The 13,094-nt window shown below is 44.7% G+C and overlaps 1 protein-coding gene across 3 annotated transcripts in view; it reads right to left on the bottom strand.

Annotated features, from left to right (window-relative positions):
- dock11 (dedicator of cytokinesis 11) overlaps positions 1-13,094 on the bottom strand; it is a 74,313-nt gene that overhangs the window by 5,550 nt on the left and 55,669 nt on the right. For all 3 annotated transcript variants that reach the window (XM_083639771.1, XM_083639772.1, XM_083639770.1), the window contains 9 exons: positions 11,154-11,211; positions 9,795-9,901; positions 9,542-9,664; positions 7,097-7,210; positions 4,620-4,766; positions 3,279-3,489; positions 1,233-1,423; positions 642-742; positions 278-416 (listed from right to left, as the gene is read on the bottom strand). In XM_083639771.1, the coding sequence (XP_083495897.1) occupies positions 278-416; positions 642-742; positions 1,233-1,423; positions 3,279-3,489; positions 4,620-4,766; positions 7,097-7,210; positions 9,542-9,664; positions 9,795-9,901; positions 11,154-11,211 (1,191 nt within the window). The remainder of the gene's footprint in view (positions 1-277; positions 417-641; positions 743-1,232; positions 1,424-3,278; positions 3,490-4,619; positions 4,767-7,096; positions 7,211-9,541; positions 9,665-9,794; positions 9,902-11,153; positions 11,212-13,094) is intronic.

Below are 13,094 nucleotides of genomic sequence, written 5' to 3'. Positions count from 1 at the left end.
ATTTAGAACAGCCTAAATTGCAGTGTCTATCTCGTCTATAGTGGTTGCCATTGTTATTAGGTCCTTGACAACAACTTGACAACGGCATTAGTCCCGCCCTTTGCGCTGTTTATTTGGCGTTGACTGGCTAATCGTCACTCCCCATCTACACTTATTGGACCGAACGTTTTTTTCCCCAACATGAGAAACCGCTGTTGCGTTTCACAGTGATTCCAATTTCCTGATTTCCATCTTTTCAACATGTTTCTACTTGGTTAGTTTGCATGGAGCAAGTTACCTCCTCATGGATGATGTCAGACAGCTCCTTCACCATGTCTTTGAAGTTGGCCTTCAAGCCCTCATGGTACTCAAACTGGTCCTCTTTGATGATGCGCTCGTTGATGTCCAGAGCCAAGCTGCACGCCTGAACGAAACGCCTGCAATTAAATAAGTCACATGATAAGCTTGATTTGACTTGTCAAAACACAAAGTGATAGCTATATGCACGAAAGCAAACACAGAATGTGTGCACACAACCCCCGTGCACAATACAGTCATGACTCACAGTATACGTATAATATGGCAAGCGGTGATAAATCCTTCAAGTGAGCAACCAAGTCAAACAATGAGACAAACAATGAGTGTGTTTTTATGATGGGTACCTGAAAATCTCCTTAAGGTCTTTAGCTTTCTTGTTGCCAGACTGGTTGGATTTACTGTCGACCAGGAATGCCCTGGCATAGGCCATGGGACCTGCATTCACCTGTAGTAACAACAACAACAAGCCGGATGGAGTCGCGTATTCTTATGCTCTGAAAAGGGCACAAGCAGACAACACCAGCTCATAGTTGCATTCTCATGGCATGTAACGTGACCTGTGTGCTGTGCTCGATTAAAGGTGCCTTCACACTCGGGATCCGGATTTCCAAGCACAATTGTCCCCAAATTGACCCCAGTTCCCCAACAAACCCCCCCCCCCCCCCCCACACACACACACAGGTGCCTCGACCGACCAGCGGAGGCACTAGTGCAGCGACCAGGAAACATACCCATAATATGCCTTCCTATCCACAGACACAGCCAATTGTGCCTGTATGGATGCCCAAACCAAGCCGGAGGTAAGACGGAGGCTCGAACCTGCGACCCTCGTGTTGGTAGGCAGGGAGACTTTGATTGAATAGTTTAGATTTGGTTTAGCGATGATCTAAAAATCGTCGATCTGAATGTACATTTGCGTGCAGCGTAACCGTTACCTGCACAGAGACACAGCCCTGCAGCTTGAGCTGTAGCTGGATCATGTCCACCCCCTGGCTGGAGCAGAGCTTGGTGAGCTCGGCCGTCCGCGCCTGCATCTCGTCGATGGCCACGTCCACCGGCTTCAGCTCGCACTGCATCTCCCTCATCACCTCCACACGCTTCTTCACATAGGGGAAGGTGTGGGTCGCTGAGGGGGAGGGAGAGACACCGACGCTCAGTTCAGTCGGAGGTCTGTATTTCAGTAGCTGCTGCTGCTTTTTACGTTTTAAGTAGCTCAAGAAATGATCTGCTGATTACTCACTCATCAACAACGTATGAAACTACAAACTGCTGTAGGAGTGACACGAGAGGGTTCCCACCTCTTTTTAAACATCAAATGCAAGGACTTTCCAGGCACTCAAATTCAAGGACCCAACGTGGCATATTGAGACACGGATCAAGGTTATTTACTGTTACAACACTGAGAATTCTTATAATGAGAACTAGCAGACTTTACACGAGCTCACAGACAACAATTAAAAAGAGAGAGAGAGGCTTGAATGTGTGAACACTTCTCAACTATGCTGTGTTAAACCTATTTACTAACGTTAAGTAAAAAAAATAATCTATACAAATTTCTATTCTTGCACAAAATATATAAATTCAAACACTTTCAATGACCCATGTCTATTTATGTTTTCAAACACTTTCAAGGCCTTGATTGGTTTCTTTATTTCAAATTCACAAACTTTGAAGGATTTCAAGGACCTGTACTGTGGAAACTGCTGGCTGTAGCAGTGACACAATTTACCTTTTCAAAAGTTGATTCCTCTGAAACAGCAACTGACGCAACAGGTAAAACATGCAAGCAGTGACCACATCATTTGACCACAGTGACGCACTGTGTAACAAAACCTTGACTGCAACACAATACTACAAAACTTAGATTAGCATCTGTTGTTTTGCTCTTCGCTGTAGTGTGTATGGCAGAGATACCCAGTGTTGTTGCAGGGCCCTAGTGGTAACTGTAGGTATGGAGAGATGAGCCTGTGTTGGAGTTGATGAGAGAGTATTGCTTGAGGGCCCTCTTCAAAGCAGTTATGAGATAAGGGAGAGATTAGGGATGCAAATATTAAACTATTTCCTTATCGACCGATCAGTCACGTTAACGATCAATTAATCCGTAAAAAAAAAAATGCTTTTGAGATTAAAAAAAGAAAGAAAATTGTGGTTTTTACACCTGTCTTTAGACCTGCTCAACAAGTTAATCAACCAAGCAAACTCGTAATGAATTTCAATGTTGTATTGTCTTTTTGGGTGTAATTCTCATATACTGGATGTTTTGCCTGCTTGCTTGGCTTTCCTTTTTCTCTGTCGTGAAAGTCAAATTGCACCCTTGTGGTGGTAAAAAAAGCAGAAAAAAGCAGATAGCATTCATTGTCAATTAATCATTTATGCCACCTGCCACAGCAATCAGCTGTTTTCAACAGGAAGTCGGGGATGAAACCCAGCCCGCTGAGAAAAGCTGGAGGTTGGCATAGCAAAGACTACTTATGGTTTCAAATGGATGAGATGAACAGTTTGAGGTGTATCTCCATGAGAATGAATGATTAATATTTCCGAGATGAGATGAGATACTGTGACTTCTTAGAAAGAAGAGGAAGTCCGCACACTGTTGACGCTCCAGCGACCACAATTTTATTTAAGGCTCACACAACGTTTCGCCCCTTCGGGTCTTCATCAGGTACCCGAAGGGGTCGAAACGTTGTGTGAGCCTTAAATAAAATTGTGGTCGCTGGAGCGTCAACAGTGTGCGGACTTCCTCTTCTTTCTATGGTGTGTATTTTTGAGTCCAGCACCTGCAAATTTTTACGGAGATGTGCGTGCTTCCCTTTTTGTTCTGAATACTGTGACTTCTGTCAGAGTCCCCTCCCTCCGCATGAGAACTGATTGTGCAAAGATTATGCTACAGGTTTGCACAAAAGGGAGTGGTCTTCTTTTATAGGTAACATCTGCTGAATATCACCTGTGTGTGTGTGTGTGTGTGTGTGTGTCCTATGTACTTATGAGCACGCTCCTCCTCTTGCACTGCTCCTCGACCCCGCCGTGCTTCTTGCCGGTCAGCGTGTACGGCGTCTCGAACACGAAGCGGTTGATGTTGTGGCACTTCTCGAAGTCCGTCTTCTTCTCCGGCGCCTCCTTCTCCTCGAAGTACGGCTTGACGAAGGTCACCTGGACATAGGCAAACTTGGGGTCCAGGTCTTTGGGGTTCACCTGTGGGCAAACAGCCAAGGGTAATAAAACATCGATGCAAACACTACACGTCAGACACAGGCAGGAGAGGTCAAAGCAGACACACCAAACCAACGTTAAAGAACTAGCGGCAATGAAGGCCGACTGTTGCGTTGCCTCACATCGCCTGTGTCGGCACCAAAAAGTTGCACTTGAACACACCGCAAAGACTAACAGCCGACAGTCAACTAGCACGTATGTTCTGCACCTGCGTGAGACCCCGGGACTGCAGATACATACATGAAACTAAGCAACGGTTTACCATTTTCACACCACTCTCTGTCTGATACAAAGTTGCAAATGCACTGGTGTCGTCAGCCTTTGGTTGTTTGCTTGTGGAAGAAGAAAGGAAGAGGCGGAGGTGAAAAATAAGGAGGAACAGCACTAAATGGGTGAAATCATACAGCGACAGGCTGAAGAGGCTTTCCCAAAGACCACGTTGTCATAATATTTGTGTATTGGAATGATCAGATGAGATGAAGCTGCAAAATGAGAAGAAGATTTTGTGCGTACCCTCTCTTCTCGCGCACTGATTCGCGGAAAAGCCGGCGACAAGGTCGACTAGTGTCAGCCCCTGTGCCCGACTTTGACCGACGGCCGACCATCAGCTCAGAGTGTCAGGGGTTTAAGTTGGGTGAGTTTCAAATCAGATAAGCCTCGATTCGCTCGTACTCTCAAAGCGCTTTGCCAAGAAATAATGACAGCAATGAATACGCCATCCAAAATCAACCAGTTAAACCTTCTTCATTTCTTTGTATGTAGTGACAAAACCTCTTGCCTCTTTTGTTTGGCTGCTACTGTAACTGCCCTTGTTCCCTCAGTGGAACTCCCCTCATGTTTTCAACAGACCAGAAGATTGAGGTTTCCACAACCAGCAAAGCGAGAAACCCCTGCAGTGAAACCACTCTCAAATTGTCTTGGACAAATTATATTTTTTCAATAAATAGTAAATAGAAGAGTGGGGCTGCAATGCCAAATGATTTGTTTTCATTTCTGACCGCATCTGAGCTGAAATAGCAAGCTGCAAACCACTATGTGAGGTCAGAAAATCCATACCAGTGCAGTTGATTCCCAATGTCTCACACCCTTTCCTTCCTCTCTATTTGTCGCACCTTGTTAGAGTCCTGAATTATCTTGACGTTCTCCGGACCGAACTTCTCCCCGTAGAGGGTCAGCAGCCGCTGAGAGATCTCCGACAGGCCGGTGAGTTTGGGCTCCTTGTAGATGTACTCCTTCCCATCCTCCTCCTCGAAGAAGCCCTGTGCAAAAGACGCATGTTCACTCTGACACAAATATGAAAACCCTTCTCCTGCAAACAAACAGCGGTGCAAATCAACTTTAAATGACATTTTCATTACACTGGTGGAGTGATCAGACCTATTCTGTCTGTGTCAACTGTCAAGATACTGGCAGGAAAGCTGCATTGAAAGCAGGTGGAATTACAAACTCAATACTAGATTTCACTACTACTATCCACTGTATAGGGCAGCAGGGTGTTTACTATGCAATTCCTGTGTATAATGCATATATAAATATATATATATAATAACAATATAATAATAATAATATATATATTTATATAAATACATATAAATATATATAATGCAGCATTTTTTTTTACTACTGGACCAATCAGCAAAATATTTTCAGTGCAGATTTAAGCCTGTGTGCTCTATGACCTCTCGTGCTCGGGCTGCCGTCATGGCGGACAGAGATGTGCTGATCGGCGCACAAGCTGGGTGAGTATTCTAAACGGTGAAACACTGTAGCTGTACACTAGACAAGGGGACACCGTACCCAGACCTGAGTGTTGCGCTGCAGGTCTGGGGGATGGTTATGGATATAGCCACTGCCTGAGCCAAATCTTTTGTCTTTTGAGGGTGGAGCGGCGGACCAGGGGGTACACTCGCGTGAGATATATATAAAACTCACTATTGCCGTAATACGGATACACTTACAAGAGGGTGAGGTGATGCGTCAGGAGGGACGCACGCGTAAGGGGAGCTTACTAAAGCCGTACTCGTTTTAAGCAAGGTTTAGAGGAAAAAATCGGCCTGATTGTCGACGGGCAACAGATGACGCAAGGTACAAGCGGGGGTATGCTTGGCATCCAAACTGCAGTATAGAGGAAAAGAGGACACCGTACCCAGACCTGAGTTTTGTGTGTAGTCATGTTTCTTATATAGTCATGATGTCGGGGGACTCAATATAGATAAAGTGAAGTATTCTATTATGCAAACCCAATGAGTCCTCTATAAGTTTTTAGCTCTTTTTGCAACTGCTGCGCCTGTTGCTTAATGCACTTTTTATACTCTTTTTTAAAGTTTTGTTGTGATGCTTTTAAATGTCCATTTTATTCTCTTCTTTTACTGTCAACCATTTTATGTGAAGCACTTTGAATTGCCTCTGTGTATGAAATGTGCTATACAAATAAACTTGACTTGACTTGACTTGACTAGTGATGCACGGGTCAAGCTGAGTGAGCAGTATTCTAAATGGTGAAACACTGTAGCTGTACACTAGTGATGCACGGGTCAAGCTGGGTGAGCAGTATTCTAAACGGTGAAACACTGTAGCTGTACACTAGTGATGCACGGGTCAAGCTGGGTGAGCAGTATTCTAAACGGTGAAACACTGTAGCTGTACACTAGTGATGCATGGGTCAAGCTGGGTGAGCAGTATTCTAAACGGTGAAACACTGTAGCTGTACACTAGTGATGCACGGGTCAAGCTGGGTGAGCAGTATTCTAAACGGTGAAACACTGTAGCTGTACACTAGTGATGCACGGGTCAAGCTGGGTGAGCAGTATTCTAAACGGTGAAACGCTGTAGCTGTACACTAGTGATGCGCGGGTCAGGGTTTTTTAAGACCTGCACGGCCGCACCAACCCAACCCGTTAAAGAGAGCCAGTCCGCCCCGCCAAAATATGCATTAATGCCGAACCCAACCCAACCCGGTGGCAAACTGCCAATTTAATGTAATATGTCTCAGGACTCCGGCTGTTTTCCTCTCTTTCACACACACACGCACACGCACACACACGCACACACGCACACACACACACACACACACACACACACACACACACACACACAGCGTCTGTGTGGGGCTGTGAGGCAGAAGACTCAGTTCATAGTCTGCCATAGCCTCATCTCCCCTCTTTCAAAAGGGGTGAAACTGGTCAAGATAATGAACCGCATTGGAAGCCCAAACACATGACCGAGACTCATGGGAAGACTTGTGTGATCTAAGCAAACCACGGGAGAGGCGGACGCCAGCGCTCTTCTCTGTACAGGCATTTCCTGTTGTTATTGACACAGCGTAACTAAATGGGTAGAGCAGTCCACTACTGGACTTGGGGGCTTGGGCTTGGTCGATCCTCTATGTTGTTGCCGCAGGTTCAGGCTTTATTGGCAATGAGCCGTCCAATTTATAATGTCAGCAGGGAAGGATTACAGAGAAGATATACAGACAGACAGAGGCCCTCTTATAGACGCCTCGGCCATCTAAGAACAGAATGTACTCTCTGAACTATGGCTTTACTGAAATAACAGTTTCCTCAGTATTCAGTGTGCATGTTGACCTAACCTGTCCATAGAAAGCCACCCTGAAGTAGGTTCCCAGCAGCCTGCGGCCTGACTGCATCACCTCCATGATCTTATTGTAGGCTCTGTGCAGCGTGTCGTACAAACGGCTCAGTTTCTGCAGAGATAAGACATATGACTTATATTAGAGGGGACAACAGTTTGTGTATTTTGTGTATGTGTGTACATGTGTGTGTGTGTGTGTGCAATTGGAGGGGCTGGTGAGTGCGTGCATGCATAAGTATCGACATTTAAAAGTTATGCCACGTTCCAACAAAGTACCCTAAAATTAAACAAAATAACTTGTCTATGAATCGTCCCCCAGGCAGCATGTTAAAGTCGAACTGAACCTGTTCGTCACGTGCATAATGAGTCCGTTTCAGACTGAAAACATAGTTTGTCTAAGATGACAGGTTGAGAGGCGGTCATAGTATCATGTCGATGATTTTATTTGACAATTCTGGGGACTGGATTGGGCTTTGGCCAATCCTGGCGTGTTCCGCCTCCAAATCGAGTGGGATTCAGTGTGTTGTGGCGCTCCCCTCGGGAAGAGCCTTTTGACGGGAGGAGTGGAGCTCAGCGACCCGCAGGCAGCCAGCTGCCTTCGTGTTGCCGAGCGGAGAGTGCAGCACGTCGGCCTGGAATCTCCGAAGTGCAACCCCTGACAACCAAGCTCTCGGATGCACGCGCCATTATCGCTGCTGTAACGATACGATATCCCTGGAATGCGCGTTTTAACGAGCCAGTTACATTTCTTTGCATTCTTAGAGATTATAGTTTTTGTTTTTTGTTCATGTTTCTAACAATTGGCCAAGTTAGTAGTTAGTTTATGGGATAGGAATTCTGCCAGATGACAGGCACTAGGCGCCATTTTCAACTTCATTTGGAAGAGAAAATGATCCTGAAATGAAGATTTGATTGACAGCTGCATGTCGGATATGATTGGTTGAAATGGGGTAGAAATTTGATAGTACTAGGTGACGTCAGCAAACTGTACATTACTGTTATCAATGAAATCTTGAAAAATGAACTTTTAATGTGAAAAAGTGTGAAAAACTAAAGAAATTAGATTGTTGTGATTTTGTTTGCATACATTATTAAATAGGTGCACTGCATACCCAGGTATTTGAACTAAAAGAAAAGAAAAGTCATTTTTGGGTTCAGCTCGACTTTAAATAATGATGTTACATTGTGAATGGAAATGTGTCACTTGGCAGATGTGTATAACGTTCGTTTATACGCTCATCATGCATTTCTCTAATGACATCAGAGGCAGGGGGGGGGGGGGGGCAGCTAGAAGCAGCGCGCGGATGCTGATAATTGAGTATGTTTACAGTCTTGAAAAGGCATAAACAGACAGGGACCTTTCACTCTGGCAAGAACTTTCTAACCAGCAGGTTTTGACTTAGCTGTGTTGTGGGGAGGGTTGGTGTGTGTGAATTAAGTGTGCATAATGATGAGGATGTTTTCGTGTGCGTACAGGTTGTGCATAATGACGTAGCCGTTGTGCTGTAAAGTGATCCATTAGATTTCCTGTGTGTACAGGCTGCCCATCTTCTCAGTGATGGTCTCATTTATTTACGGTAATTCTACTCTTTCAAAATGAAAACATGGTAACGATTTAACTATTTTACTAAAACAATTCACACAGCACTGAGTCCTCTCTGGCCTTCCCTACGGCTGTGCAACAATCTCTGACGCTGGGGACAGCTGTCGCCAAAAGACTTATTCTGAAGGAATGGAAGTCCTCTTCGCCTTCTTTTCGGGTGTGGCTGATCTGTTCTACAGATGGAGAGACTCAGGTCCCTGAGAACCAACGCGCTTAAAGTAAAAGGTTCCCAAATATCTGGGACCCGTTTTTGGCCTACTTTGACGACGTTAAGAATGATAATGTATGATGATGTTCTCTTGCTGTATAATCACACACATTGTTACATTTTGTTTGTGGTTCATTATAACCTATGACGGAAAATAAACAATTCATTCATTCATTCATTCATTGATAAGTGACTGAGGTTGGGGATGATGGATGGCTCGCCCGGCTGGTATCCCATGGACCCCTTAGGCGGGATCCCAGGTACACGATATCTCTTATAAGCACATAAGCACCTTATGCAGCTGATAGCACTACATTGTATTGTTGAATGCCAATGATGTATGTAAGTTTTTTCCCTCTTTCTTTTCCTGTGTCTGAGCCTATTTGTCTTGTTCGTATATTGTTCTATAAAAAAATCAAAAATAAAATATATATATAAAAAAAATCAAAAATAAAATCACACAGCAGCACACACACACAATGTAGAGCTTAGACTTGGAAGCCAAGTGCCGCACAAGGTTATAGATGAATGGAAAAGGTAAACTTCCCACAGCAGTGTTTACAACAAGGAATTTATTCCATAAACCACGGTCCTTAAATAGATTTGATTCATTGAGCACGTTGCTGCGGTACCTCGAACTCGTGGCGTTTCTCGTAGACGGGGATGATGAGCTTGGCGATGTGCGTGATGAGTTCATAGCGTTCGGCCTTCCACAGCGCCTCCACACACACCTCGAGGTGTTCGACCAAGACCTCCTAAAATGGAGGCAGCAAAGGAACATCTCTTTTTAACGAAAATCCTACATTTAGTGTAGCCTTACTAGCCTATACTTGCATGTTTAGCTAGAAAACAAGTCCTGCTCAGACTCCAGCCACACTGTCTCACCTCAGTGTAGTAGACGTCCTGCATGCCGGTGTCTTCCTTCATGGCGGCTTCCTCGTCGATGTTGAAGGTAATCCTCTTAAAAGCTGCCAGCCCGTTGGGGAAAAGCTCTGATGAAACAAGACACAAAAAAGTTTAAATAACAAGAGTACAGAGTGTTTTTTCATTATCAATACCATAGTAAAGTGTTAATTACTGTGAGCTGGGGGGGGGGGGGGGGTATTATATTATTATACATATGCAAGAGGTGCAAACTGCAAAGTGTCAGTGGCTGGCTCATAAAAACAATTAAAATTAATGAAAAAAACTAATTAGATGGGAATTGGTCTTAGTCCAACATCTGTGTCTGCCTCATAACAAGACACTATATCACATTCATTTATTTGTTAGTGTTGGCGATGACTTGTAGGACATGTGCATTACATAGCGAAATATTAGTCTATGTGGTTTTTGCTAGAAGTCTCAAGCTCTCTGACAAACAACGCCATTATGAAAAGCAGTGTGTGCTTGGTGTGCGCTGCAAGCAAATTTCTGTGATAAGCTTTGACTATCAACCAACTGTTGCACATCACACCAGCTTGTCTGTTCACTTTCTATCAAATAAACAGCCTCACATTTGTTTAATGGATTATTTAACAGGGAGCTTTGCATCAGACAGAAGTGATCAGGGAAATCGTGGAAAAATAAACAAATGAAAACAATAGAGAGCCTTGTGAGGCTTTGTTTTTTTGTTCGGACCCTGTGTGCCGGTCCCGTGCATCGGTCTGTGTCGTGTTTGCATTCTCTATCTAACAACAGTCAGAGAATATACTGGCCCCCTTTCAGACAATGTGTGTTTCTTGGTTCTCTGTCTCTCTCATACTGTTATACTGTAAGTATGTAATATAATACATTATATGCTCTGACTTTGAGGTGGCTGTTTGACATGAGCAAATATTTATATATCATTTCAACCAAACGGTGTATGTATTGAACCAACACGCATTGTCTAACTCAGTGTTTATCAAAGTGGGGTCCGGGGGACTACCAGAGATCCTTGAGGGAGTTCCCAGCCACGTGATGAATTGTTAACCCATTGATACCTGATGCAGCATTTGTGTGTGTTTCCCTTGAACTAAGACCGCGAACCGTCTTAAAGGGATACACACACAAATGAGGGATATACAGTACACGCAAATGCTGCATCAGGTATCAATGGGTTTTAAACATCAACATTAAGAAGGTAACACAATCAAATGGGGGGTCCATGGGTCTAATGTGGACTAGGGGTCCTTGATATGAAAAAGGTTGAGAGTCACTGCTCTTAATTCCTGTGTGTGTGTGTGTGTGTGTGTGTTGGGGGGGATATATGCAGGGTCTTACTTTTCCTGTGTAGGTATTCTGCAACCAGTGCAGCCACATGGATGTAGCACATGGCCGCCTGTGGAGACAAGAACAAAGACCAGGCAGCAGAGTCAGTGAACACTGCAGCAGGAAGTGATGCGGAAATAAGAGACAAAGATGGCATTGGAGTTGATGAACTGCACCGCACGTTCTCCACATTTCACCCCACATGTAAATAACACTGACAGTTTGTCTGCATTGTCTCATAAATGTAAGATCTTGTGCAGCTGGTGTTGCAGAGACACTTCACAGAGATGCATATTATTAGAATTGACATGTTGAATGTAGAATGTTTATCTAATTCTGGTTAACTGTTACCCATCGTTATTGTCGTATTAACTACATTTGCTATGACTCACAAAGGAGTATGCTCAGTTACCTGGTGCGGCTGCACCCAGGGCCGTAGCCAGGGGGGGGGGGGAGTGTGGACGATTCCAAGGGCCCTTGACTGACAGGGGCCCCAAATGGCCAAAATTTTCCGCCGCCGCCCTTCGGATGGCGGCATCCGTGGGCCCGATGTGATATCCTTTCATGGGGCCCGAAATCCCTGGCTACGGCCCTGGCTGCACCTACTGGGCCCTATCGTTGCAATCGGCGTAGAAACTGCGTTTAAGGCCTAGCGCTAGGCCGCCTAGCGCAGTAAGTGGGTGTGGACCGCACTCGCTATCTTGGTATCGGCGCTACACTCAGCCTCAACCATTATAACCACGCCTTTTAAGCGTAAAATTATGCATAGTCCGCTCATTGGAGAATTGCAGTAAAGAGTCACATGCTTGCCTTTTAAGCTCCAATTCCTGGACAAATCCGGTAAAACCAGGCAAAGCCAAGCGCTCTGCCCCCCCCCCCCCTTCATCCAGTCTGTCTGTCTCCATATATAGGCTATTATTCCATATTATTATGCTTCTCAAACCAATCTAACTGCAGTTTAAATACTGCAAGCATGTACATACCCTACACTATAGCAAGATCAAAGTGAAAAGAATGTTCTAAATGCATCAGCTAGAAAAATATAGCCTATTAGATTGGTGAAAGTTTGTCCAGAAAGATATCATTTTCTCTCGCCTGCTGCAGGAAGGATGATGCACATGAATATACCCTACATTATGTAAAGTCATTGCATAAATGTGTTTTTATTGTAAAACTAAATGTGAAGTAGGGCAAAGTTATTGGAGCGGACATCACAGTATAGCAGATGACAGTAGAAGCGCGTTCCGCTGTCACTTATCTAAATGACGTTAAATCGACAAGGGGTATATATAGGCCCAGGAGGACATATATGTTTCACATAGGGTGGTGTTTTCATTTCGATGTTTTATTTGGTCCAATATTGAAATGTTCTACAATTGCAGGTTGTGTTACCATTACACATTATTTTGGGAGCATGTAACCATATATTTCGGCTCATTTGGTTGCTATTTAGTAGCGAAATGGAGTACCACAATGCATGCTGGGATGCCAGGCAGTGAACTTACAACTTATTTTTCCTATGGGAAGTGTGTTGTGTCTGTCTGAGCGAGGGAGTCAGAGAGAGAGAGTCGTATTGTGCCTGTCAGACTGAGGAGAGAGGGAGAGAGTGACACAGAGAAGGGTGACAGAGGGGAGCCAGAGGGGAGCGCTCCACGCAACCAGCGCACTGAATAGGCCTGGTTTTCAAAAGCTCAAAGCGCTAAATTTACGCCAGGTGGGAAGATATCATTACGCCGATATTTAACGCCGAAACGCCCATTCTCGCCCATTCAGGGAGTGCGCCACGCCCATTCGGCCTAAAGCGCATTTGGCAGCTTAAAGCCATATTGATATCTTCCCGAGGCAGGCGCAAGGCACGTTTTTTAGCGCCGAAGGCCCGTTTTAGCGCCGAAGGCCTGTGGGAGAATAGGGGCCACTGTCTCCTAACCTAATAAACCCAGTGACTGGCAATTT

The sequence above is a fragment of the Poromitra crassiceps genome (genome assembly GCF_964638095.1).
Source record: "Poromitra crassiceps genome assembly, chromosome: 7".
NCBI classification, from domain to species: Eukaryota; Metazoa; Chordata; class Actinopteri; order Beryciformes; family Melamphaidae; genus Poromitra; species Poromitra crassiceps.
This window is presented reverse-complemented; position numbering and strand designations above follow the sequence as displayed.